This window comes from Coloeus monedula, assembly GCF_965178545.1.
Source record: "Coloeus monedula genome assembly, chromosome: 1".
NCBI lineage: Eukaryota > Metazoa > Chordata > Aves > Passeriformes > Corvidae > Coloeus > Coloeus monedula.
Genome location: NC_138781.1, coordinates 3,151,944 through 3,179,561, shown reverse-complemented (window position 1 = coordinate 3,179,561; position 27,618 = coordinate 3,151,944). Strand labels below are relative to the sequence as shown.

Genomic DNA, 27,618 nt, shown 5'->3' with positions numbered 1-27,618 from the left:
GTTTGCAGAGGTTCTTGTCTCTTTAGAAGCTCCTTTGAATCTCAAGACGAGACAGAAAACACCCACCCTCCACTTTTCAAACCTAGGGAATACCAGGTTAAAGTGAAAAGAGGGTCTTGTAAAGGTTACCACTTTCCCCCAGGGTATTTGTATTTACCCATCTTTTAGTCAGGCATCTCCCACCCTTCCCCTGCATTTAATCATTTCCTGATGAATTACAGTGACAGAATGAAAGGATAGAATTCAACCTCCACACCCCTCTCTGGCTTTTCTGGACTGAGCTGCACACAGGAGTGCAAATGATCAGGAAATAATTTCAAATCCAGTGGCTGCTAATGCGTCTGTCTGGTTTTGTCGTGCTTCTGTTAATGGCATTCCAAGTCCTCAGGGCTGAATGTCACCAGGGATGTTTGCTGTCCTCTTCAGCTGAGATCTTATCAATTGCTCATTATTTGATAAACCATCAGAAGTACAGTTAAGTGATTAGATTCCATGCCAGAACAGAGCGTGAGTGACTGATCAAGTGAGGATGGAAGAAAACAGATCAGTTTAGAGTGAATTTCATGAATCATTGTTCTCCCCAAATTTAGAGAGGGATTAATTTTCCTGTTTTATTTTTTAATTGACTCTCCTTTCTAAATGCTGATGTCCTGGCAGCATGTTGCAGTCAGTATAAAACTCGGGTGTCCTTTGGTTCTAAAAGTTCTTTCACAAAACAGTCCTTTACAAATCAAAGTAGGATAATGAGAAATAAATCCAAATCTTAAAACACCTTCCCCCCAGTCCTCAATTCTTTCTGGGCAGAGACCAAGCGGTGTAGGTCACAAATATGAGTGACATTGTTGTCCTTGTAAGTCAATCCTGATTATGTCCTGGATGAATTCTTTAGCCTGAGTCTCAGTTCATTCCTTTGCTCCTCTACTGCCAAGTTCTCAGAAAGGTTCTTAACAAGGTTCTTAACAGGTTATTAACAAGTCTGGTAATGGATTTTGTTATCTGGACAAACTATCTTGGGAACCAGACAACCCCTAAAAAGCCCTGGACAGTTTTGCTTTTAAGACACTACTGAAAATCAGGAAGGACAAACCACAAAATGAGAGATGAAGCAGACAGGTCCTTTTTCTTCACAGTAATCCACCCTTCCTTCTCCCCTGGGTGCAATTTAGGTCTTTGCAGCTACAGAACCTGTTCCAGTATTTCTTTGACACAAGTTACTGATCATACAGACAAGTCCTTTGCCTTTAAATTAAATACCCAAGACCATCTTTAAAATCTGCAAAAGCCTGTTTGATCTCTACTAAGTGCAACTCGCAGTTCAAGTGTTGGATTCTCTGTTTTCTGTCCATTTCTTTTTCATTCTCTCCGTGGTTTCCATATTTATAATAATTTTCCTCTTTTTCTGCAGAGATCTGAGCCTTGATGTGAAGACCTCAACCAAAATATCTGCAGAGAGCCTGTGCTTCAGCCCTAATCACAGTGTTAACGAGCAAAACTTGTGCAAAATTAAGAGAGAAGATGGCCATCAACTGGAAGATCTGCTTCTTCAGCCTTGTATTGCTTCCCATGGTAAGGAAAAATAGGTTTATTTGCATTGCTCTGATATAAATATATGTTCTCAAGGCCAGCACTAGCCAAGAGGGAAGGATCTGCTGCTGACACTGATTCTGGGTTTTTCTGGGTGGTCTCATGGTTTGGGTTAAAGACTTTTCCAGCCTCCTTTGTTAATGAATTAGGACTGTGATCACTGCTCATCCTGAGAAGGGCATGTCCATCCCTTGAGGGAATTCCTTCACTGTTTCTATCCGAAATTCAAAATAAATAATGAAGTAATAATTAAAAAAAGAAAAAAAGAAAAAAAAAAAAAAAAAAAAAAAGGGTCTCCTGTTTCAAATCCATTGGTTTAAGAATTTTTTTTTTCCAGACAGAGGGGTTAAAATTAGAGATTCACTTCATGCCCCCCTGTGAAACCTAAACCTTGAGATATTCCAGGCAGTGCTTTTGCAGGCCTCCATTTTCAGAGGAGCAATTTTAGGAAACAATACAAATGGGCCCCTAAAGATCCCAAAGGCACTTAAAGTAATTCATCATCTTTCTGAAGATATTCGACTCTTCATGAAGATGACAGGGATTAATTTTCCCCACAAGTCTTTACTTACTAAACAATGTGCTCTCCCATTAATAACTCAGTGTTGGCACATTTTGGGGATTGTAGCTCTCCCTCTCCATTGTCCCTGCACACAGTGACTGGATCTCTCCTCACATAACAGCCATAAAACCACTGAACATGGAGTTTTTTCTTTTTTCCTTTTGTAGCTGTGAGGAGTTGTACACAAGCCCTGCAATAACCTCTTGTTGCATTTCAGCACAATTCTGTGTTAAACCATTGATCACAAATTTGCTTTTCAGCTCTTCTCCAGGAGCACTGCTCACAGGGATTCAGTTACAAATAGCACCAGGATTTAAATCCTCCAGCTCATTCCCATTAAGACCCTTCTGCTACTTCCATGCAAATGCTTTACATTGCTTAATACATGGATATGTTCATGTTACTATGCTTTAATAGCCAGGTATCTGAAAGAATTAATGACATTTAGTTGATTTTATTTTTAAATGACAGCTATTTAATGTGCTGGTGGTGTGCCCAGAGCATCTTTCAGAAGTTTTTGCAGAGTTTTTTTGCTCTTGTGTTTCGATTTTGTGGCCTGTCTTCTCCAATGCGTAGCAGGCAGCACATGGAACTTGTCTCGACTTTGGCACACAAAAATACATTTTCTTTCCCTTTGGCTCTTGTTTAGAGTCCACTTCATTTCACTGCACATCTGAAATGTGGCATAGTTCGGCTAAATTCTAAAGAATTGGGTTGGCACTGGTACCATGTTTGTGTTCATCCAGATAATACAGTCCTTTACATACAAATATCTGGTCTTGGAATTTTTTTCTAGAGCATGGCTCCTGTGGGTATTCCTTAGATTTCCTGGTCAGATAGAAATGATTACTTAATAAAAACTGACTGTGTTTAATTTTTATAATGTATCTCTAAAATTACTACAGTAAACTTCCTCTAAGCTAATGGGGAGGGAGAAAAATCCCCAGACTTAACCTGATTTAGGCTCTGATGTTCACGTGAGATTCCTGACTGTAAAAGGAGTTTAGCTCAAATTCAGATGCTGTTTTTTGTAGACACAGAAGTTCTGGTGACATGGATCCATCCTGCCCTAGGAGAAACTGGAAAGCTGAATTCCTGGCCATGCAAGCATATTTTTCAGATTGCAACCAAACTAATTAAATGAATCAAAAGATAAAAGGCATTTTTGTTAAATGGCCAACAACCTTCAATATTTCAAGATTTTAGGTGCTTAGCTTGAGACCTTCAAAAGGTGTCTTGTTATTTAGAGGTGAACAGTTTTTAATTAAGGGAAATAAATGAACAAATCCCTTGAGTTCTCAGATGGGTGACCTTCCTGGCAGATGGAGAAGGACAGCAAATTCCCAATTGCTCACGTTTCAGGACATAACTGTGGTTGCTGAGCTGGATAATTAGTGATCAGCTCCAGCTTGTGGAAAGAACAGTTCTTAATGAAATACCAAATAACAAACCAGAGCTAATAAGAAGAAACCTGCTTTTTATTTGCTGCTTCTGCAAAGTTTGTGATCTTTTTTTATGAATATAAGATTTTACTGCAGTCTTTTGCAGGAATCCAGATATTAAAGTTAACCGTTTAACACACATGAATTTGTGTATTTGCACACACAGAGCCCACCACAGAGATTATACAACAATTTGTGTATATTATTAATTTCTTATTAAATCCCTACAGTTCTTTTCACAGACCAAATTTCAGGAAAGATATAATGTTATTCATGGTTCTTCCCTTGCTGCAATTCTTTTGCAGCGCTTGTGGTAACACATTTCTCTCCACTGGGGCACACCCTTTCCCTTCAAACCATCTCTAGTGCGCCGTGCTGGTGACCTCAGATTGGCACTTTCCTGTCATGCAGATTTTCCAATTTTCTAGCAAGGGAGTGGATGTGACTTTAAAAATAAATAGAGTAATTGAAAGTCATCCTAGACTCCAGAAAGTTCCTGGAAAAAACTGGGTTGATAATGCTTTCCTCTAAGCACAGCTGGTGCTGTTCAGGGAATCTCCAGTCACTCCCAAGGAGAGCTCCTGGACTCAGGAGTCAGGATAGATCCCATTTTCCTCAGAGTGCCTGTATGAGCTCCTGGATCTTCACACCTGCTTGGATGTGTAGTTTTTGGCACTACCAATAGTCAGACCCATTTTAGCCACAAAAGCCCCCAAACTGACGGCCACATCCATGAACAGACCAAGAAAAGGCAAAAAAAGAGAACCAAGTATGAATGGGAAATTCCAGCTGGCTTCAAGTATAGGCTCTGACCAGATGACAAGAAGAGAATATGCTAAGAAATAACTAGAAATGAACATTTTAAGCCAGTTCTAACTGTCAGAGTCAAGGGTGATTCAGTTTTTCATGTGTTCAACAGCTGCTCTGCATTAACCTAACCTATGAACTGCTTGGGATTGAAGGCACCATGATGCCTGCAAGGCCTTTAGAGGAATTCTTGAGCTTTATTTTTTCCCCCCATTTTAAGTGCTTCCCTAGATTTAAATGCCTATGTTGCTCTTTTGGCTGGTTTTAACCCAGTTCTTTCAGCTGGCTCACCTCCTCTCAGTCATTCCCATTCTTTGCTTTGGATAAAGCTCTGAACAATCTGGGATAGTGGAAGGAGTCCCTGCCCATAGCAGGGCTTGGAACTGGATGGTCTTTGAGGTCCCTTCCAAACCCAACCATTCTAAAAAGTGAAAAGTGAATTCACTTTCACTGTCATTTTGATTGACTTCACATTCCATCCATCTGTGATAACGCTGGGTAATGTTTTGGGGTTTTTTAATTGGAAAATATTAACAAAAAGTAATCAAAAAATTATGGAGGAGAAAGGATCCTAAACCATTGTTCCTTTGTCTGGTTCCAAATGTACTTGAGAAACAATGAGTTTCATGACTCACAAAGTTGGCTTGGTGTATGAACTGAATTCTAAATGTAACTGCAATGCAGGTGTTCTAAGTGTCTGGAATAATTCGATCAGATGCATTTCTTCACCTAATACTTGGAATTTCTTGTGGGTACATATTTAATATTGCTAAGCTTAAATGTTTCCAGTGGGAGAATATTCTGCGCAATGTTTGAGTAGCTGGGAAGAATGTTACTGTCTCCTTTAAAATAAAAATGTGGAAAAGGGAAGGTGTAAGTGAAGCCTCTTGTATAACAACCCTGAAGTGTGATCCCTGAGTGAGAGTCAGATGGGCAAATACAGATTTGGATGTACTGGCAGCACCTCACAGAGCAGAGATTGGATCTGATCTGGATCTGATAATGTTTAAGCAATTCGTGAAGAGGTGAGGATAGAAACGAAAGTGTTTGCTCAGCCCCTGTTTGTTTGCTGAGAGGGTAGTATCTCTCAATCTTCCCAGGGTGTGTAAAGGCTACAGAGCAGAGAACTCTCTGTATCCTCTATTATTCATCCCTGGCTGTCACTTCCAGTGCCAGGCTGCCTTCAAATAGAATCATCTACGTTCCAGGCTCTGTTATTTTTTAAAAGATGAGACGCAGTGTATTCAGACACGATATTCTACTAGTTTCTCTCCCAGCCTGCAGTGTTTTTAAGTGCAGCCCAAATGTGAGGCTTCTCAGGCACGAACATAAACGGTTGGGTTGGTCCCTGCTCTTTAAGCAAACTATTCTTTCCATTCCAGGGCTTAATGAGAGAGCTTTTAATGAGCTTACCTGCCTGGTGATTTGTAGCATCTCATAACCCTGTTAGAGAAGTCAAGCTCTCTGTAGGTTTCTCTAGCACAGTGCACAGTTGCACGGGACTTCCCTGTTATTTATGGAATGAAAATATAAATATGTACAAACACAGCCAGGGAGCTGCTGGGAATGTTCTCCACAGGAGACAAAGACTCAGCTAACCAAGGCATTAATGCTGCTGTAGCTTTTCCCTTTTAATAGGAGGAGTTGGTGCTGGGGGCAAGCAGCAGAAAATAGCAGCCTCTTAAAAGCCTTGTTTAAAATAGAAAACAAAGTCCTGGGATGTGTAATACTGGGTAGAGCAGTTTCAAAGAGCAGGCTCAGAATTCTGGTATCACAAAAAATCATCTGAGAAGAGCAGTTTGGCAAAAGCACAGAGGCCTTGATACCAACCAACTTCAAGCACCTTTCTGAGGCACAAAAATTAGGATTTCAAATTCCAGATGTTCATTATCCTGTCACTTAGGTGGGATAGGGACTTACAGAGAGTGCCAGAGTGAGAGTTGTCTCAGGGTGATGTCTCCACCTGAGATTTCTCTAAGTCTCTGGGTTTTTTTTCTGAGAAAACTCAATGTGTTTACACTCCTGAAGGTGGTGGGAGCCCTGGATTGTGTTGGTTGCTCTGTGTGGTGCACTGGCTCTTGTAACCTCACCTGGGCACTTCAGGTGCCAGTACGAGTTATTGCAGAAGCTAAAGAAAGACATCTGATTAAAACATTTTTCATAGAATTATAGAATGATTTTGGACCTTAAAGGTCAGGTAATGTCAACCCCCCCTTCCCTGAGCAGGGACCCCTCCCACTAGACCAGGATTTTCAGGGCCCAGTTCAACCTGGTCTTGAAGCTTTTTAAGCTTATTAAGCTGATTTTCACAAAAGATAAATGACAGGGGAGAAAAAAACCTCTAAAAATACACATATTCTACCAAAATGTGGTTCACAACACTGTGAGCAAACACAGGTATCTACCACAACTTTCCTTTAGACAGACAAGAAATCCCAGTCTTAGAAATGCAAGGCAGCAGGTAACAAAGCAAAAAGTAGTTGCCGTATATTACATTAATGTCTTCACTTTTTTGCCCTCTGGAAGTAGCAATAATTTCTGTGACAGGCAAATAAAATGATGACAACACTGATATAAGGACATTCATGTGATTTTTTTCCCTGCTGGTTTTGAGTTGATGAGCTTGCAGGAGGGCGGGATGAGCAGTCAAACAACAAACTGGGCGTTAGGAGGAGTTCTTAAAAAGGAGCCTGTAAATAAATAAAAAAAATGTAAAATCAGAATCAGTGGTTTTTCTTGTTGCTCAGCTGTTATTATCCAGCTCCTGGAGGGATATTTTTCAAGTCTCTAGCAAGAATGCTGCTTGCCTGCACCTTGGGTTTGCTGAGTGTGCAGCCCAGGAGGATTTCCTGTGCAGGCAGCTTGAGGGGAGAGCTGTGATGCAGAACCAAAGCTGCATGGAGAGGAGGGGGAAATGGAAGCAAAAGAGCAGGAAGAAAGGACAAAACTATGAAAAAAATCACATTTACAGCACTATTCCTCTATTAGGGATTTGGTCTCTTGTATTCCCACCCGCCCCTCTCAGCAGGGCTTGCAATAAAGGGTTTTTTCCCAATGTGTGAAATGAGCTCTGCTGCTTCTCAGAGTGGATGTGTGTCCTGTGGCAGGGACTGGGCCCTGCCTGGGGATCAGGGGGTGCTGCTCAAAGCTTTCCTGGGGGAGCACATGGGGTCAAACTCTCCAGACCAAACTTCCAGAGGTGTCCTGAGCACAGCTGTGGGGTCGGGAAGTTGATGTAAGGCAGAGCCTGCCAGGTTTGAGGGGGCTTCCAGGGCTTCTTTTCCAAAGCCATGACAATGTGGCTGTTTAACCAAAATCTGTGAGGCCTGTTAGAAAGAACTGCCAGCCCTAAAGCCCAAGTGTTGCTGTCACAGCAAGGGCACAGAACCCAGCTGCACAAACCCCTCTCTGTTTCCCTGGGCAAGGGGTGAATTGCTCACTCCAGAGTGACTTATGCTCCTGAAAAGGAAGTTGTGTTTCTCTCAGGTCTATTTTCCCCATGAAAATGACTTGGAAGTGCAGATTTTGAAGATATGGATCCTGTCTCTACTAAAATCTGATGATCTCTGTGATACATTTATTTCATGCCAGTTTTTTCCTTAAAGGACAACATGAATGCATCAGTGCTGCTTCTGTACTTCCCTGTGCATGTTAGAGCTGAGTTCTGCACCTAAATAAGTCAGGAAATTTACTTAGAGCAGTAATTAGTCACCTAAATGCTGGATGTCCTGATTAGAATCAGAGAATCATTGAATGATTTAGGCTGGAAGGGACCTTAAAGATCATGCAGTCCCACCTCTGCCATGGGCAGGGACACCTTCCACTATCCCAGATCTCTCCAAGCCTCATCCAGCCTGGCCTTGGACACTTCCAGGGATCCAGGGGCAGCCACAGCTTCTCTGGGCACCCTGTGCCAGGGCCTCAGATTAAGATATTTATCTATATTAATATATAATCATGATTCTTCTCTACTCAGTGTCAAGGGACAAACACCTTTAGATACTGGTATAACCCATCCTAAAATCCCCCTCATGCTCTCTTTACTGCAGGGCCCTCAAAAACTACCTTAGATTAGACTTTGGTTTCTTTAGTTTTTTGAAACCTCATTTTTATTGAGCATTTATAAATGTTATGTGCATCATGAATAGATGACAGAAACTCACCCTTGCCCAATTGATTGTCTTATATTTTCAGTATCTTGTGGCTCATCTTGGTAGGGTGATTTGTAAGGTTATCCCAAATGCTGTTTACCACTGCTGCTTCCTGGAACACATTTTAAAAATTGAATACTAAATGTGTGTTCTTGTATGGGTGAGGGCAAATGCCATTGGATCTTTGTGTCTGGAGTAAAGAAAAATGGCAAATGCATCCATTAAATAATTCGGATTATAAGATTAAATACTTCATTATAAAAAACACCCCAAATCCAAAGAAGATCTATTTTAAACAGAACAGGGAAAATATTTTCCCCACAGAACAATATTTTAAAAATATTTTGTAGTGCTTTCATAGAATTATTATTTCCAGTAGAGTTCAAAGAATCCAGTCTCAATTTCAACCACTTTTTCTCCCTTTTTTTTCTGAATCCATTTTTTCTTCAGACAAGAAACAATATGGAAATGAACACTTTTTAAAACTCCTCAGCTCTTTTAAAAAGAAACAAATGCCAGTTGCTTGTGGATTTTTTTTTTTTTTTGGCTATCAATATGGTTTAGACTGTAAATCCAATCAACATGTTGAGGGAAAATAGTCTCAAGGAACATCTTTTGGCCAGATTTAATGTGTGCTGGGGAGTTTGATGCTTTCCCAACCTTTGTACGTGTTCAGTGCCTGACCTCACTGTTCCAGCCTCCTTTATATCTGGATTTCTATTGAGGATTTCAAAGTGATAAAGGATTTCACTGTTCCTGCCCTTCCCAATAGCACATTTCTGCAGTGCTCTTTTCTTGCTCAGTGGGCTTCTTTTGGAGTGCAAACTTCTCTAAGACAGTATTAATTCCCTAAGAGCTGTAGACAGAACAAAACACTTTATCTGCTGTGTCCTCTTTTCCAATGATTTTGGCCCCACAGGCTCTCTCCAGCTCAGAATCTGTGACCAAAATGTGTCATTCAGGGGTTATTTAGGCTAAATACAGGCTTTGCTTTGGTTTGAAGACACCTGAAACAGTTTGTCAACAATTTCACCTACTGATATTTGCACATTTGGGAAGGGGCAGTCCAAGGATTTTAATTTGGTTTTAATTATTCTTCCCTGAGAGCCACATCTGAACATGTTTGCTATTTGCCATAAAACTACTTCAGACCTTCCTTTTCTGCTTTCTTCTTTGCTGAGGGCTTTCAAGATAACAGATAATGCAAAATGTAGATTGGAATAGGATTCGAGATCTGCTAAAGCTCAAGGGTAGAATGTTGTTTTCACTTCCTCAGAGATATTAAAATGTTCTTTTTCCTGCTGCCCTCTGGCTGAGCTGGTTTTAGTTATTAGATCTCTGTTAGCCAGTTATGATAATTTGCTCCATTATTTAAAAAACATACAACAAATGGCAAATTTGCACTGCACTGCAATAGAAATTAAATTCTCGTGTAGTTTCAATCTAAGTCCATTTTAGTAGCTCTTCCAGCAACACAGATATGCAAAATCTAAACCTTTTGGGCATCATATGGTGTTTATTGTGTCTGAACTAATGCAGGTGAACAAACTGCATCTCATGTAAAATGACTATTGACTCTCACTGTGTATTTTCAGTTTAAAAGGTTTGCCCCCCAAAATGATGCATTTACTGTTCATCCCATAAGTGGCTGTAGCTGTAGGCATTCCCAGGAACACTTCATTTGCAGAGCAGCTGTGGGAGAGCCAGGAATTTTGTACAGACAGGCAGCATCGGTGGGAATGGATTGAAAGATGCTGAAGGGCTTTTAAAACCCTAAGGAAAGCAGAGTAATATGATCACATATATGCATATATATTTATCTTCCCATTCCTCCATGTCATCCACGTACCCTTAAAACCTGAATGCTGTTGGTTGATTCAACTAAATTTGACAGAACCACATTCTCAGAAAAATCAATTTTCTAACAGTTTCGTGCAGATGTTTAGGCAGGGACTTTTTTCTTCATTTCAAACAGAAAGATAAATTTCACAATAAACTTAATAAACTTGTTAGACAGAAGAGTATCCAAACTGGAGCTCATCTTAGGACTGGGGTTAATGGCTTTAAACTGAAAGAGGAGAGATTTAGATGGGATATTAGGAGGAAATCCTTCCCTGTGAGGGTGGGCAGGCCCTGGCACAGGGTGCCCAGAGAAGCTGTGGCTGCCCCTGGATCCCTGGAAATGTCCAAGGCCAGGTTGGACGGGGCTTGGAGCAGCCTGGGATAGTGGAAGGTGTCGGGGTTGGAACTGGATGGGCTTTAAGGTCCCTTCCAACCCAAACCATTCTGGGATTCTGTAATCTGGCAGACACTGCTCCATGTGACCAATGGCTCGTGACTTGTGCTGCTGTTCAAAGAACACAACAAATTTATTTTAATTTTTTTAATCTAACAGCTAATTCAGGTGTCTGGCACTTCAGGATGACTGGCAATTAGAGCAGTAACCCAAACCATGAGAGCTTGAGGGTCAATGTTCTTATTGACCCCTTTGGTGCTTGATTTGAGCCATTCTGCAGCTTCTTGCTACTCAGTTCCCTGTGTCAGAGACCAGCAGCACTGCCCTGTCCCTGAAAGGTGTGGAAAGAGGAATCCATTGGATGCCAAGGTGTGCTTAAGCCTTAGTGGAGGTGCCAAGGGTAGATGTGTGACATACAAGGAGTTTGATCTCTCAGCACTGTGGGGAAGCACATCCTGCCTGGAGATCTGTGCAGGGGTGAGGGGCTCTGGCTGACACTTGGCTTTCAGACATTCTGAGCTTTATATCTTCAGCTATCCTGAAATAAAAATAAAAGGAATGTTGTGTTGTATATTCCATCTCTTTTGCAGCTCAGACCATTAAAAAATTTCATCACTTGGATCTGAGTGAAACACGACCTCAAGTCATTAATTCATTGCACTGAAGTGATGATCAAACATCTCTATTTTTCTGCCTTTTCCCTCACACTTCTTTGTACCTGGGCTGGTATCTAAATTATTTTCACCCCCAAAATCCATATCCATGGATAGCACATGGCAGAGCAGCTGGGGACACCCTGGGTGTTGTTGCAAAGCAGTGCCTTCATTTTGCATTGATTTACATTTCCCTTCTCCACAGCAGTTTATTTATTCGATTAATCCAACTATTTGCTGGTTCTATTTTAATATTCAAGGGATTTTTTTTCTGTGAATTAAAGCAGTAGATGGGGACAAAAAATAATAAAGTTTATTTTCCATTGGTTTTCACACTGTAACCTACTGGTTGCAACATTAATTGTGCAACTATTGAATTTAGGGAATACAAAGATAGAGATTAAACTTCTTTTCCCTTTTGTATCCCTGGATTTTTCCCACAGCTCTGTTAACAAAATCCAAAATGCCACCTTGTGAATGACAATCAGTATTTTAGGGGTGGCTCATCTTGTACTGAGGTCAGCTCCCACTGCACGGGGCTGCTGCAGAGGGCAGCTCTGGGATGTTGAGCAATGTGCAGTGGCAATTCTCCAGCTGTGCTCATGGATCTGGGAAAAAAACCAAACACCAAGCAGCTGCAGAAGCTGGCAGAAGCCATTGTAAAATAACTCTTAAAACTGGGGAAGAATTAAATCCTATTTAATGTATTGCAAGGAAGAAAAAAGGGGAGTTTGACAGGCATGTGTATGAATAACATTAATCTAGAGAAAACTCTGTTCTCAGTACTGCTTTTTGGCATTTTGGGACATTGTTTTTATTATTCAGAGCTTTGTGATTTTTTTCCACGTGTGAAAACATGAAATATTTATCTCTTATCAAAGGTGTAATGTAGAAATTCTGAACTCAGTAATCTTGAGGATCAAATAAATGAGTTAACATATTGGAATCACCCAGAATAATCCGTGAGGGACAATATAAAAGAGGTTTCACCAGTTTTGCTTTCACATCTTTGTTTAGCTGAAGTATGACAGTAATTTGCTCTCCTGGCACAGGAATCCCTGCTCTATTTCTCTCTTCTGCATGTATTATACAGAGAATTTTTACATGTGTTAATGTTTGCTTCTGAGAGCAGGGAAATGAAAGCAGCCAAAATAGCTGCTCCCATTTCTGATCCTGTCATTCTCCCTGGAACATTAAACTTTTTCTTTCTGTTAACTTCAATCTGAATAAATTAGAACATTACCACAATTTAACATTACCATTTCAAGGGCTTTGGAACTATATTCCTTTTTTTTTTTAATGAGTGGAGAAAAAATGCTCTGCATGTCTTTATTCCATTGTACATGTCTGGCTCTAGATGGACAATAGTCAGAGAATCACAGAATCATGGAATGGTTTGGGTTGGAAGGGACCTTAAAGCCCATCCAGTCCCACCCCCTGCCATGGGCAGGGACACCTCCCACTATCCCAGGCTGCTCCAAGCCCCATCCAACCTGGTCTTGGACACTGCCAGGGATCCAGGGGCAGCCACAGCTTCTCTGGGCACCCTGTGCCAGGGCCTGCCCACCCTCACAGGGAGCAATTTCTTCCCAATATCCCATCCATCCCTGCCCTCTTTCAGCTTAAAACCATTCCTGCATCCCTCCATCCCTTGTTCCAAGTCCCTCTCCAGCTCTCCTGGAGCCCCTTTAGGCACTGGAAAGGGCTCAAATATCTCCTTGAAGCCTTCTCCAGGTAAACACCCCCAGCTCTCTCAGCCTGTGCCTAGACTCCCTGGGAAGTAAAATTAAAGTACATGGTGGAACTGATTTTTTTTTTGTAACTGGAAATTCACCAGCACAAGAGAAATTAGCACCTGGACATGAGCAGGAAGGTGAAAATGAAACTGTTAAAGGTCAATAACTGAGAAATTCTGGGCACTTCAGGTCCTGGGCAGGCATTTATTGGGGATATCCAGCTGAAACTGAGCAGCAACCTCTTCTGAGGTTTTGGTGTACTAAGAAAAAGACACAGGTACGAACTCATGGCCGCCCTGCCAGCCAGGGAAGGTATTCTGAGGCTGGGTTGCACTTTTTGTGTGGCTTTCAGCAGCCACCACTGAGAAAGAGGAAAAATTTAGCTTGTGCTGCTGGGGTGGATAAAACATCAAGACACATCAAGGCATGTGGACATCAGGGATGCCTGAGGATTGCAGAACCACCGTCAGTGAGGTTATGATGTGGTTGGGTGTCAGGAAAAGTTTCTTCCACCTGAGGTTTGTCTGGCACTGGAACAGGTTTCCCAGGGAAGTGGTCATGGCACCAAGCCTGACAGAGCTCAATGAACACTTGGACAATTCTCTCTCACCTGGTGGGATTTTTGGGGCGTCCTGTGCAGGTCCTCAATGGTCCTTGTGAGTCCCTTGCAACTGAGCATGTTCTGTAATTCCATGTTACAGATGAAGTAGTATCCAGCATTTTCAAGCTCAAATACGTAAGATTGGGCTCTCTTAGTCAACAGTCAAGGACCCCATTAATATGACATGGACGAAAACCCCAGCAGAACTCTCACCTCTTTCTCCAGGGTGCCAAGTTATTGACACTTTTACTACAACTTTAGCACATTAAATTGGGGAAGAGATGCTTGAATGTATCAGCCAGCACTTCTTATCTGTAAAGTAGAGCTGTAACCATTTATACTTTGGCTCTAAAGCCTTTTTTTTTTCTTTTTCCCATTCCTGAAAAAGAAAAATTGTCTCTTGTTTAAGTATGGAAAAGGATCTGAGTCTCAAAGCCTGGGCATTGCAGTCAGCTGCAAACAGCACAGCTGAGGCATCTGCTACCCTGGGAGAGAGCCCCTGTGCCACCAGTTCTGCATCCACAATGTCCCTGTACCTGCCAACACTTCAGAAATGCCTTTCTATGAACTTTTTATTAAATGCAGATTAACTGCTGCACCTTGTTGGAGCTGAGAACAACAGGACTTGCACTGCCAGGTTAATAAAATCCACCCCGAATCTGTCCTTATTTAGTGATGCATCCCTTTCAGGAAATTTCTGTGTAGCACAAAAGGCAGAACATGTTGGAGCAGAATCTGGGTCATGACAAGGCTCTGACAGTGAGACCTGTGGCTTATCTGTCAGGGTTTGAAATACATCCAAGCCCTGCTGGTTTGTTTGGAATGAAGTCACCCTTTAAGGGGGAGATCTGTTGGTAACAGAAGACCATCTCAGTCCCTGCATGTCGTCCCTCCTTAAATCAAACCCTACCCCACAGTGAAATAAGAGTAAAATAGAGATTTGAGGGCGGGTATGCAATCTGGCACTGGGTTTTGTTGGTTTAAGTTTGTTTTCTAGTAATTCTGCAGTGATATTTCGTAAGACATTTCTGAACTTTTCGAAACCTCCTAGAGGTTAGGCTCAGGAAATGTTGTGTGATCACTGGTAGGATTTTCTAAGAAGGTCTCATGAGCAGTGCATGTATGATAAATTCATTTTTGCACACATTTTATGCTCCTATCCTGATGCCACATGAAGCAAAGCCTTTGGATAAGGACTCACACACAGACAGGAAATGCGCTTCTTGCAGGATTAAGTAGTAAGTTGCATTTTTACATCATGGTTCATAAGCACTTTAAATTAGAGTTTACAATGGCAGAGTATTCTTGATACAGCAATAATAAATAATGATATTGACACATAAAATGTTAGGAAAGGGAAAAAAAAACCAGGAAAAAATTTGGAAAGGAGAACGAGGAAGCTGGATGTGTAACACACCTGCAGCAAGACCTGCTCTCAACTGTGTTGTTCCATTCTAGTCCAAATTTTTACACAGTAGGTTACCCTTCCAAAATCTCAACTTTTGGTGATTCCATTCCCTAGAAATGTGGAAAAAAAAAAAAAATTAAAAATTGGGAGTGTTCAGGGTCGGCTTCAACCAGGGAAGGTTTTCTAGGGTGTAGGAAGGCTCCAGATATTAGTAGGAAACATTTCTGGATATTTTGCCCTGAGTGTAATTTGGACCAGAGGTTTCATATGTTTTTTTTTTTTTTTTTTCTGGTCATTTCCTGGTTCCACCTCTGCTCTCCTCCTGTATCTGCTCTTCCTAACTCCTCACAAAATGGATTGAGGTGGACGTGTCTGAATTTTTCAAAATGTGTAAAAAGAAAACCCCTCTAATTGTTATACCTTGTCTGAGATGTTCTGGAATTCAGTTCTTGTGATTGAAGAAAGGAGCTGGGTGTGATTGTGTTTCCCTGTCTCTCAAGCTCTTGTGAAGATGTCAGTAATTAATTACTGCTTATTTTGGGTTTTTTGTGGCTAATACACAGATCCCTGCTGGCTGTGAGTCTGGGCCTCTCTTTTATGGCATCTCTGAAAGAATTTTGTGGTTTTACTGTTCCTTTGAAACATCAGGCATGGGGACTTGAGGTCCAAAGCTATTTTCCATCACCTGTTCATTGCATGTCCTTGAGGGGGTACATTTGTGCTGCAACCAGATCAAAAGGCATAATCCTAGTCCAGAGCTGCATGTTCTCAGGCTCTGAAAATATAATATATATAAAATATAAATAATATGACTATAATATAGAGGGTTATAGGGTTAAAGACAAAGGCCAAATCTCCAGCTGAAAGTCATTATTTGTTAATCTGCATTAATGGAGAAATTAAAACATTTAATGAGACAAACACTATAAAACAGGTAATGTGTCTTCCTACATTCAGTGGTGTCCAGGGCATCATTAAATGTCGTTAAATTGTCATTTTTAAGCTTACAAATGCCCAAGACAGAGATGCTACGTGTGGTTAAACAACTATGAATTACAAACATACCAAATCCCTCCTGCTGCATCAGTGGGGGAACTGTGTTGGTGGAACTGATCACTCCTCTGGCAGGGATTTATCTACCCAGGGCTTGGTTATTCACTGTCAGGACATCACTGTGTACCACCAGAGATTTTATTTCCTGAGAACTGCATTGAAAAGTTTCTGTTCAAGAGTTGTTTCCAGATATTTGAATGCTGGTGATCAACCATGTACACAGCACTTCTGCTGGCCTGTACAGCCTGGGGTGCTGAAGGTGAACAAATAAGGCACAGATAAGAGTTTCCAAGAAGGAGGATGGCGATGGGGTTCCCCAGTGCTGGATCTGCTGCCACTCGAGTCACCTTGGGGTCCCATTTTTGTAGCCAGCAGGAAACAAACACTGACACTGCAAGTCTCTCTTTGTTTTCACCCTGATAACTTAAGCCAGAAATACTGATCAAAACTGAGTGTCCAAAACATTAACTGGCTGTGAGAGAGGTGTTTCCTGCTGCTCCTCAGCAGCACAGCATTGAGACAGACCTAAAAGCAGAGGTAAGGTGCCCTTCAGTAGGCAGACAGTCATGAAAGTAGGAACTCTGCTTTGCTAGATCACCTAATAAAAGTGGCATTAGTATCATTCTCTGTGGTATAAACCCAGACTGAAGGATCACAGTGGATAATAACTTCAGAGGGGGAAAATTTGGATTTTTCTATTGTGTGGAAAATTCGGTTTCAATATCTTCTGCCATGCTTCAGTAATATGTTAATATATCTCACCTTTTTTTTATTTCCCCTTTCTTATTTTTTAGTTTTTTTCTCTTTTTATTTGTATTGTTTTGGGTTTTTTTGTTTTGTTTTAGGGTTTTTTGTTTGTTTGGGGTTTTTTTGTTTGTTTGTTTTCTTTTCTTTTTCAGTTTGGTTTGGTTTGGTTGCTTAAGTTTTGGGGTTTTTTTTCCCCATGGAGGAGGTTGCATCACCTTTTAAAACTCCAAGTAAATTTTTCCTTACCCCTAAACTGGATTACTTGAAGGACACCTCATGGGGCCTCCAAAAGAGATGGAGAGGGACTTTTGACAAGGGCATATAGTGATAGAACAAAGGGGAATGGTTTAAAACTGACAGAGGGCATGTTTAGATAAGGTATGAGGGAGAAATTCTTCCCTGTGATGATGGGGAGGCCCTGGCACAGGGTGCCCAGAGAAGCTGTGGCTGCCCCATCTTTTCCTTTCTGATCCCTTTAGCTGGGCTCCACGCTGGTGCTCTGATACCCCATTCACTCTGCTCCCTTCTTTTCTTCAGGAAAATGTACTTTATTCCCCTCCTTGAGTTTTTACAGCAAAATAGTGATGAAACCTTCCAGAAACAAGAAGGAGAAAGAAAGGTTTGCTGAGAAAACAACTCTAAGTACAGTCTTTTGTGCAAAGATTTGATTTTTTTGGGAACTCAGTGGGGTTTTTTAGTAGTGAGGGAATTTTTTTTTTCATCCTCCACTTTAGCACAATACCCAACCCAATGTCTCTGAGCACTGAAAGAAGGAGGAAAATTGAGAACAAGCTTGAGCACTCCCAATTACCACTGCTGTAACAAGCTATTTGCCTCCGTTCTCCAGTGCTCTCCCCATTCTCGGAGCCCCTTTAGGGAATATTGGAGTAAGATCTGCAACACGAGGCACTCACTGGAGCTGCCTGCAGGGAAAAGAGAAAGGGAAGAGCGTGTGTGATAGTTGAGGGCAAATAGCTTTAATTTAATTAGCAGATTAATTAAAGCTTCCTCCCCTGGGCAGGGTATGTGCATGTGTGTGTGTAGAAAGTTTTTCTGCAGCCTGCTGTAGCTGCTCATCAATGTGTTCCTGTTCCAAGTGTGACTCAGATGGGGCTCCCACTGAACTTGCTGGGAGCCTCTACAAAACAAATTTCCTGTTGGGGACCTTTTCTCTTCAGGGTTTTGTTTAAACGTAATGAAGTATAAATGGGCAAATAGTAACAAGTAGCGACAAGAGCTGGCTTTGCAAATGAATGTGGCATCCAGCAGCACGACAGCTGCAGAGCTCCTGAAAGCTTCTCTGTTTCCCAATGTCCCTGCGGTGAGAGAGGCCTGATGTTAGCACAGATTCCCTCAGAGAACCTCCCCAACAGTTCTATGCAGTGTGATGAGCCACACAAGAATTTTTGGGAGCCCTGACTCTGCACACTTTGCCTGAGTCCTGAGGAAAGCAGAGAAGGCCGACAGTGTCCTGGGCTGAATTAACAAGAACAAAGTCAGTAGATAAAAGGAAATGTTTATTCCCTTCTACTCAGCACTTGATGGATCACTTATAAAATCACAGAATCATGGAATGGTTTGGGTTGGAAGGGACCTTAAAGATTATCCTGTTCCACCCTCTGCCATGGGCAGGGACACCTTCCACTATCCCAGGCTGCTCCAAGCCCCATCCAACCTGGCCTTGGACACTTCCAGGGATCCAGGGGCAGCCACAGGTTCTCTGGGCAACCTGTGCTAGGACCTCACCACCCTCACAAAAGATAATTTCTTCCTAATATCTAATCTAAATCCACTACTTCTGGAATATTACATCCAGTTTAGGCTCCTCAATATATAAAATACATCAGCCAACAATAGCAAGTTCAAAGGAGGGACATCGAGATGGCCTGTGTGGAGAGGATGAGGAAATCTGGCTTTTTTTACTGGTGGAAGGAGAGAAAATTTGGGGGCAACCTTGTAGCAGCCTCATGGTATCTATGAGGAGACCAAGAGGAGGAAAGAGCCGGGGCTCTCATCATGATGTGTGGCAGGAAAATGAACTGTGTGTGTCACCTGAAACAAGGGAGGGTCATACTGGAGAGAATCCTTTTCACCCTGAGGAGAGGTAAGCATTGGAGTAAGCTCCACCGAGGTTGTGCAGTCCTCATTCTCAGAGTTTTCCAAAACCTGGGTGGAAAAAGCCCTGAGAAGCTTTACCAATCCTGTTTCTGACCCTGTTCCCAGTGGAAGGTTGAGCTGGAGTCTTTCGGAGGTCCCTTCCAACCTGAATTACCCTGTGCTTCCATGATGATTCTCCCTGGAGACACCTGTGATGGATAGTTGCCATCATTCAGAGAAAGCCACCAGAAACAGGGATGTCTGGGTGAAGGCAAAGAGTAGGAGGGACTGAAGCTTTAAACACAAAATCTGTAGACCAGGAAAAGCAGGTTAAAGCTTTAGGTTATCTTTTACATCCTATTGATTTTGGGTTGCTCTGGCAGCTGATACAGAGTTCCAGGGCTGCTTTAAACAGGGGACATTCCTGTATTGCCAGCGCTGCCTCAAGAGTGAAAAAGGTGTGCCTTTCCTGAAAATCCTCTGGAGAAAATAGGAGAGAACGTGCCTCTGCGTTGCTGTTGTTGACAGAAAATACAGCTGTAAAAATGATGGTCCGGGACCTTATTAAGGATCATCTGGACCCCCCTGTTCAGAGTTTATATGGGAATTTCAGGCTTCAGTCATTTTGCCAAGGCAGCAGATTGATCTAACAGAGAAAATCTGGGAGCTGGGAAAGCAGGATCATGGTCACCTACAGGTTTACCCCTCTGGATCAGCAGTTCCTCAGATTCTACGAACCACGTGTCCCAGATTGCTCAGAAATCAAAGTGTTTCTATTTCAGCTCCCTCATTTCAGGTGTTCAGCTGAATCTGAACATCTCATCCCAGATTTATGTCAATATAAATCCTCATTTCTCAGCTGGGCACGATGTGTTAAAAAACAGGGATTCCACCCTTCAACTTCCTCTCCAGTAATTTTTATTAATTGATCAATCTGAACTTCTGTGTTGAATCTGAAATGGTTACCTGAGGCTGGAGCAGTCTGACCACAGAGGAAAAAAATACTTATTATTTATCCTCCTTTGTCAATCACAAATTCCAGCAATTTACATATGCATGACTTGCCTGTAACCCCCCATCCAGGAAATCTCTTGCTGTGACAGAGACTTGGCCAAACCCTGGATCCCCACTGGGCTGTTCTCTTTGCCAACAGCTCTGCCATGTCCCAACCTGTGTCAGGAGCTGGCAAGTGTCCTTGGAAGCGATTGTCAGTGATATTTGCAAGCCCTGGACCCCTGATCTCCTGCAGTGAGGCCATGCAACCCAATTTTGCTCCACATTAAAAGCTTTCAAAGTGGTGAGAATCTTCCCATAAAGTTTTGTAAGGGAGTAGACCCCGATTTCTTAAATTCCCTTTCCTTTGAACAATTTGAAAAATAAGTGGGGATTGTGATGCTGGCAGGAGATTATCAGCTTTTCTACCCTGTGTTGGCCTCTGAGGAATGAAGGAAGAATCCAACCTGTCCTACTGGGAGTTGTACTTCAGAATTATATCTTTGGAGAAGAAATTCTCAGGAATTGCTGGAGAAAGCCATTTTTATGAAATAAAATCAGCAATCAGAAGGGCTGTTAAACTCTTATCTCAAGCACATTATGTCTAGCAGGATTTTTAATCACTTTTCCAGTGAGTGGTTCATCCTTGCCAGTACAAGGCTTTGAGAAGCATCACCTGCTGTTAGAGATAGGGGTAAGTTGGTTTGATCCAAGATGATACTTCCCATGGAAGTCCTCAGCTCTCCTGGGAATGCTTCACAATGCTCAAAGAGGGGATTTACAACTGGGGAACCTTCAAGAAAGACGGAGAGAGACTGTTTATGAGAGCCTATGGTGACAGGACAAAGGGACATGGCTTTAAACTGGAAGAGAGTAGGTTCAGATTGGATATTGTGAAGAAATTCTTACCATGAGGGTGCTGAGGCCCTGGCACACATTGCCCAGAGAAGCTGTGGCTGCCCCTGGATCCCTGGAAGTGTCCAAGGCCAGGCTGGACGGGGCTAGGAACAGCCTGGGATAGTGGAAGGTGTCCCTGCCCATGGCAGGAAAATTGGAAAAAATTATCTCTAAGGTCCCTCCCAATCCAAGCCATCCCATAATTCTATGATACTACAAAAAGACAGTTCAGGCAAACTCAAAACCAGGTTTACCCCATGTTGTGTAACACATCTTTTGTCGAGCATTCACTTCAGAAGGCACCCACTGAGAGAAGGGAACTGTTGAATGTGCTACTGCTATTTTTTCATCTGCAGTGGGATGTGCATCTCTCCAGGAGCCATCAGTGTTAGAAGGTGCCCATATCTTAAATTCACAGCAGCCACTCTGAAAGGGATCGATGCCTTTTCTTGGCAGCGGGTTCTGCTGGTGGGTTTTTTTTTTTCCCCTGCACAATTTGCTTAAACCATGGCATCCAAATTCTGCTGCAGATTGCACCATTGTGGCTGGGTTTGAATGAGTTCCCAATGGCTTTACCCCCTCACTCAGTGAGAAGTTTGAAATCACAGCGGTTTGGGTGCCATTTACACAGGAAGACAAAAAACGCAGTCAAGTGACAAACCTCAGACCTTTCTGGGGACAGCAACTTGTTGGACTGCCAAGCCGGTGTTGTGGGGCCCAGCAATGATGCAAATCAGTTCTGGAAGAAAATCCAGACAATCAGAGCTCCTTCCCAAACCCCTCTATTTTTAACACAACATTTTGCAATCTTGGCCCTGGTTTGACCAGCTGAATCATTGCTTGGTGAGAACGGGGACTCAATCTAATGGTGTTGTTTCCATGACAAAGTGAGCTGCTTTTGGCAATGCTCACAGAACAATTTATCATTCTTGAAGCTAACTTTTCAATACTGGAAGTCATAACAATTAGTAAAATGTGTGTAATTCAGCTTGAAGTGAGTGATCTCATGTACCTTGCAGATTAAACTCCTCTCTTGCATTATTTTAGAAACAACACTTAGGCAAAAGTTGAATCACACCCTAATTCATCTTTGTGTTGATGTAAACCCATATCCATGAAGGATTTAATGAAGATTTGCTGTCGTTGTTGTTGTTGATTCTTACCTGTCCTTCCTTACCTCTCTCATTGTCACAGTGCCTGATATGACATATCCTGAATGGAGTGGAAATGTTCACATTCCTTAAAAAAAAAAAAAAAAAAAAAAAAAAAAAAAAAAAAACTAAAAGTCAGGACTTCAGAGATGCAGCACAAAAATGCAGAAGAGGAAAGAACAGCCAGTGGTACTGAATTACCATATTTGGTCTGGTCTTTATAGAAATGCCAAATGAATTCCCAGCTCACCATCATGTCATTACTAGGACTTCAAAGCAGATTTTCTGACCCTGGAGTTTCTCAGGAATACTGGTGACATCTCACTTCTGCAGATCCACTGAGTTGACTCGTGCAGGGAAATCAAGTTTTATAGTAGTTGTGATACTCTTATTGAGAATAAAATGGGCAAAATGGTGTTTTTTGAATAACTGAATGTAGTCAAAGACAGTTCAGGTTTTGTGGCTGGACTGTTCTGCACTGTTGGTATATATATATATATAATTATATAGACCAAATTTGTATTCTATAAATATATATAAAAATATAAATATATAGACCAAATTTATTGTAAATATGTAAGTGGCAATATAAAAATCTGCTATCAATTTTACCATAATGCCAAGGGAACAGCAAAGAGTTAAGTGCTGGAAATTACACACAGCACATAGCAGTTTATATTTGTGCTGGCCACCTTAATAAAAGCCAAGGAAGGAAAATGAAAGCTCTGAATTTGTTGTACATCTACAATGTCCTGCCAGCTTCTTGTGTTCTCTCAGAACTAAACAGATATTGACCCTTTTGCTGTCTTTGTGTCTAAATGAATATACACCTTTTCTAAACTGATGCGAGTCAAAATCTTTCACTTCATTGAGAGTAATAAATTTTTCAAAAACCTGTGAATTTCATGCACTGTCAACTTGGATTCTTGGTTTTTCTAGAGTGTGTCAAAACAGACTTTAACTGCACACATCATTGATCTCTTCTGGGAAACTGAAACCAGACTGTCTCTGCTGAACACAGGAAATTGCAAATGTCCTCGAGGCAAAAGAAATGGGATCAGGAGGCCGTGGAGTTCAAGCTTACACTGCCACTTGGGCCTGACTTGGCAGGTTAAAGGCTCTACCACTCCATGGTCAATGGAGAAACATCAAACCCATGGATCCTTTTAGGAAAATGTGATAACATTAAAGCCTCTCTGCATTCAGCAGACAAACCTTTTGTTATTAACAGTCCAAGCCTTTTTGATTTTCCCAGATACGGAATTGCTTGTTAGGATGGATGACAGGCAGCTCATGTTCTCTGACACTGAGGTTGATGCTTCCTCCCTTCCTTTGCTTTCTGTTTCAGTTCCCATGTTCCCCAAAATTATTTTTGTCAAATCTGTTGATGAAGTGCTACCAAATGGCACAGAGTTGGTTATGGGAAGTCACATCAGAATAATCTGGCAGCACTGAAAGCTTGAGCAAAGCTGCAGGGACAGGTGAAGCACGTGGCTCTGGTGCTCTCTCTGTCCCCACCTGAGCCTCCTAAGCCAGACTTACTGAGATACGGTTGACTAAATTTAATCAGTTTAGTCAGAGACATCTGACTAGATGTGCCAGTCTGCAAGGAGAACAGTAAAGTCTGAGCTTTTAACCTTTGGCTTGCTTTATAATCAATCAAGTCCTGGCTTTGATACAGATCTAGCAAAGAAGATACCAAAAAAAAGTAAGGATAAATCACATTCTTTTGTCTTTTCACTGTGGATTGAATCTAAACCTGCTTGTCAAATGTCTCTGAGGACATGGCCATAGTGGGTTTCTTAGTATTCTAGAATAGAATCACGGAATGGTTTGGGTTGGAAAGGGCCTTAAAGATCATCAGTTCCACCCCCTGCCCTGGGCAGGGATACCTTCCACTATCCCAGATTACTCTAATCCCCATCCAGCCTGGCCTTGGACACTTCCTTCCAGGGATCCAGGGGCAGCCTGGAATAACCTGTGCTAGTGTCTCCCTAACCTCCATCATTTGATGGACTCTGGATAAATATCTGCATCTGTGTGTAGCATTTAACATCCACAGTCTCAAGCTGAAGCGTTCTGTAAGTTCTGCAAGTTAACAATAAGTGTGTGAAGAAATATTTCCTTTTGTTCAGTCACATCCTGCTTGCATAGACAATGCATTATTATTATTAGCAGTAGTAGTAATAGTAGTAATAATAATAATAATAACAATATTATTACTAAATGACAGCTTTTCCAACTGGTACCTGGTGAGCTGTACAGAAGCTGCCACATTTGTGTATTGAGACAACCCCTGACCACTCTTTTCACACCTGGGCAACTGTGGAGAGTGAACCTGAACTAGCAGCAGAACTCTGGGTTTCTTTGCTATTTCCCTTTTATCTTTTAAAAATATATTCTAAGAATTTGAATGTCAGCCAATGCAATTTTCTCTGTCTTTGGGGAGGCTTAAGGGATGATGTAGCAAAAGCCCTTATATTCTTGGGAGATCCTAGAGATCTGTGACAGTTTATCTTTTCCAGGCACTTGGGAGCCCTTAAAACAGAACCATGTTTGTTTTGAAGACAAACAAATCTAATAATGTGGTTGTGCCTGGTGTGTCCCTTGGGGGAAAATAGCTGAAATTTATTGCTGGGATCTTGGAGATGATGAAACTGTGCAGCATTTTGAGTTCCTACAAATGGTGAGGAAAGCTTTCCAGGAGAGTTCATCAGGCAACCCTCTCTGTCCCTGAAATAGGGGTGGTGGCTTTTTGCAAAGCTGGAAGTGTGCAGATGGTTCAGAGCATCATCACACAAACAAAAGCACAACACAAGCACCATCAAACTGGATTATTACAGGCTCACTGAATGGTGTGGGTTAGAAAAGATCTTAAAGAGAAATCTCATTCCAGACTCCTCCCATGGGACACCTTCCACTATCCCAGGGTGCTCCAAGCCCCTCCAGCCTGGCCTTGGGCACTTCCAGGGATCCCGGGGCAGCCACAGCTTCTCTGGGCACCCTGTGCCAGGGCCTTCCCACCCTCACAGGGAAGAATTTCTTCCTGAGTCTTGATCTAAATCTCCCCTCTTTTATTTTAAAACTGTTCCTCCTTGTCCTGTCACTATCTGCCTGTGTAAAAATTCTTCTCCCCCTTTTTTTTAAGCCACTTTAGCTGCTGAAAGGATTTCATGTGCCTTGGGATTTGCTCTCAGGGTGTGTTGAGTGCATGATGGCATTTTAGTGCATCCCTGATCCCAACTGTTCACTCCATTCCCTGGGAAGTGAGGGAAGAAAAGCTGAAGTGTGCAGATGGGGCTCCAAAACAACCCAGAGTAGCTTAAATTTGGGTATTTCTTTCCCTGTTTCCTTGTCCCTACTTAGCAGATAAGGGGAAATGGGTCACACTCCATTTCCTCTGTGGTTTTCCATTGTCAAGAGTGAAGGAAATGGGATGGGAAATAAGAAATAATGAAATTGCTCCAGTGAACCAGGAGGACCTTGCCCACCTTCAGCCAGGGCACTGATTTTCATGGTGTTTTTCACGGAGTGGGGTTTGAACCTCAGCTGTGCCCCTGTAAAGTGATCTCATGAAACCTGAGGTTTTATTCTCCTTGAATGATATTCCCTGGCCCCTGGCTGCTATAGGAATGAAATCCTGGACTGATTTCCAGAAATGGGTCACATTGTTATTTTGTTGCTGCTTTGGGATTGCCTGGATTGTGTTGCCTGCAGAGTTCCTCTCATAAACAAAATTTTTATTCCCTTCTTTTTTCCCCTTTACTTTTTTATTGTAGTGGGGTGTATTAGAGAGTTAAAGATAGAAAAACAGAAAAAGAGAAGGGAAATATTTGGATCAAGCCAGCCTGGTTTAATTGGCATTGTATTCTTTTTGGCAAAAGAATTTGCTGTGAATTCTCTGGGAATAAATAAAGTTAACACTGAGGAATGAACAAGGTGAAAGAATAAGAGAAACAGCTTTTAATTTGGTTTGGATTCCAGAGAGATTTTAATGAATTGTGCAAAGACTCACAAGAAACTGGTGGAGGATCAAACCAAGCCTAAATTGATTCCTGATTCCTCTTTAAATTATTTCTCTATTTAAAAGATATCCTTGTTTCAGCTTTTTATGAAGAAGGAATTAAATAAAAAAAAGCAAATATGTTAGAAATCACATTTTGACAGGAGGAACAATATAAAATCCCCAAATAATTTATGAGAATTTAAATTACTTCATTTGGCCTTAGACCTGCTAGAAGAAGAAAAAAGAAGAGTAAAAGTCAAGGAAAGAAAATGAAGTTTGTTACAGTTTTTGTTCAACTTTGAATGATACTTTTCTTTCTTCTTCCTTCTTTTTTTTTCTTGTAATGGAACCTTAAATCTTCCCGATGCTTCCTGATAACCTCACCATTAATTTTTTAAATGTTTTTGGGGTTTTTTTGTAACTGTAACTATTTTAATTTTGTAACTGGGGTTTTTTTTCCCATTTCCCCCCATATTTCAGGTTTCAGCAACCCATTCCAACTGCATCATTAAAAAGGAGCAAGAGACTTGTCTGGAGAAGATCCGGAGGGCGACGGCCCTGAACCCTCTCAATGACTCTTCTCCAGGTGAGTTTCGGTTCATGCACATTGAGCTGACAATTCAAAGTGTTTTTCACCATTTCCTGTGGTGCCTGGAGGGGTTTTCAGCAGTGTCAAAGCAAACACTTCATGGCAAGAGGAGCATCACTGCTGCTGAATGAGCTCGGGGAAATGTTGAAAGGACAAAAATTCAATCAATGGGAGTGCACAAGAACCATTCCTGGTTATTATCAGAGGTCAGGAATCTGTTTCTTTACTTTAGGTAATGCAGTTACAAAATGTCTACAAAACCAAAAAAAAAAAAAGGAAGAAAGAAAATTAAAAAGAAAAGACACCTGGATGATTTTTTCCTGGGTGACAGCAGCTTTGGGGACAGGATGTGACACAAAGTGCTGCTCTGGAGCAGCTCATTTTCCCTCCTCGTCTCAGTAATAATTTGTGCATCTCTCCCATGATCCGAAGCCCTTTACAGGGATTAACACTGGGATCTCTGTACTCTTGATGAAGGATACTTGTGCTATTGCTGAGGTAAGAAACTGAGGCAGCGAGTGAAGAAATTTATAGTTTAATATCCTGTCTTATTTCCTCCTGACCGCAGCAGCAGCTGCCTGTGGCCAGCACCAAGGAGAGAAGGGCAAAGAATGGCAAAGGAACTAATTGGAAATCAGGGTCCATTTACTGAGTCCTGTCCAAACTGCTTCTGCTGTGACTGGAATTGATAAAACCGCAGAGAAAAGCCGATAAAACACATTGTGTGTGATGAAGGAGGGGAGATTTGCCTCCCCTTTTTCTTGCAGCACATTTTAGTGCAGAAGTAAAGGAGGGCAGAGCGTAGATATCTGTGTTACCAGTGTCCTCTAAAGCAAACCGTTCTGCATTTTAGCTGCTGGGAGTGTTTCCATCAGAGGGGAGTGTTTCCATCAGGGTCCTGCTGT

At 41.8% G+C, this 27,618-nt stretch overlaps 1 protein-coding gene across 3 annotated transcripts in view; it reads left to right on the top strand.

Annotated features, from left to right (window-relative positions):
• Positions 1–1,433: 1,433 nt before the first annotated feature.
• The window catches only part of ADCYAP1R1 (ADCYAP receptor type I), a gene marked incomplete at its 3' end in the record, with an annotated part of 104,981 nt that continues 78,796 nt past the window's right edge, over positions 1,434–27,618 (top strand). For all 3 annotated transcript variants that reach the window (XM_082295485.1, XM_082295486.1, XM_082295484.1), the window contains exons 1-2: positions 1,434–1,566; positions 26,605–26,710. In XM_082295485.1, the coding sequence (XP_082151611.1) occupies positions 1,516–1,566; positions 26,605–26,710 (157 nt within the window). In that variant the 5' untranslated portion in view covers positions 1,434–1,515. The remainder of the gene's footprint in view (positions 1,567–26,604; positions 26,711–27,618) is intronic.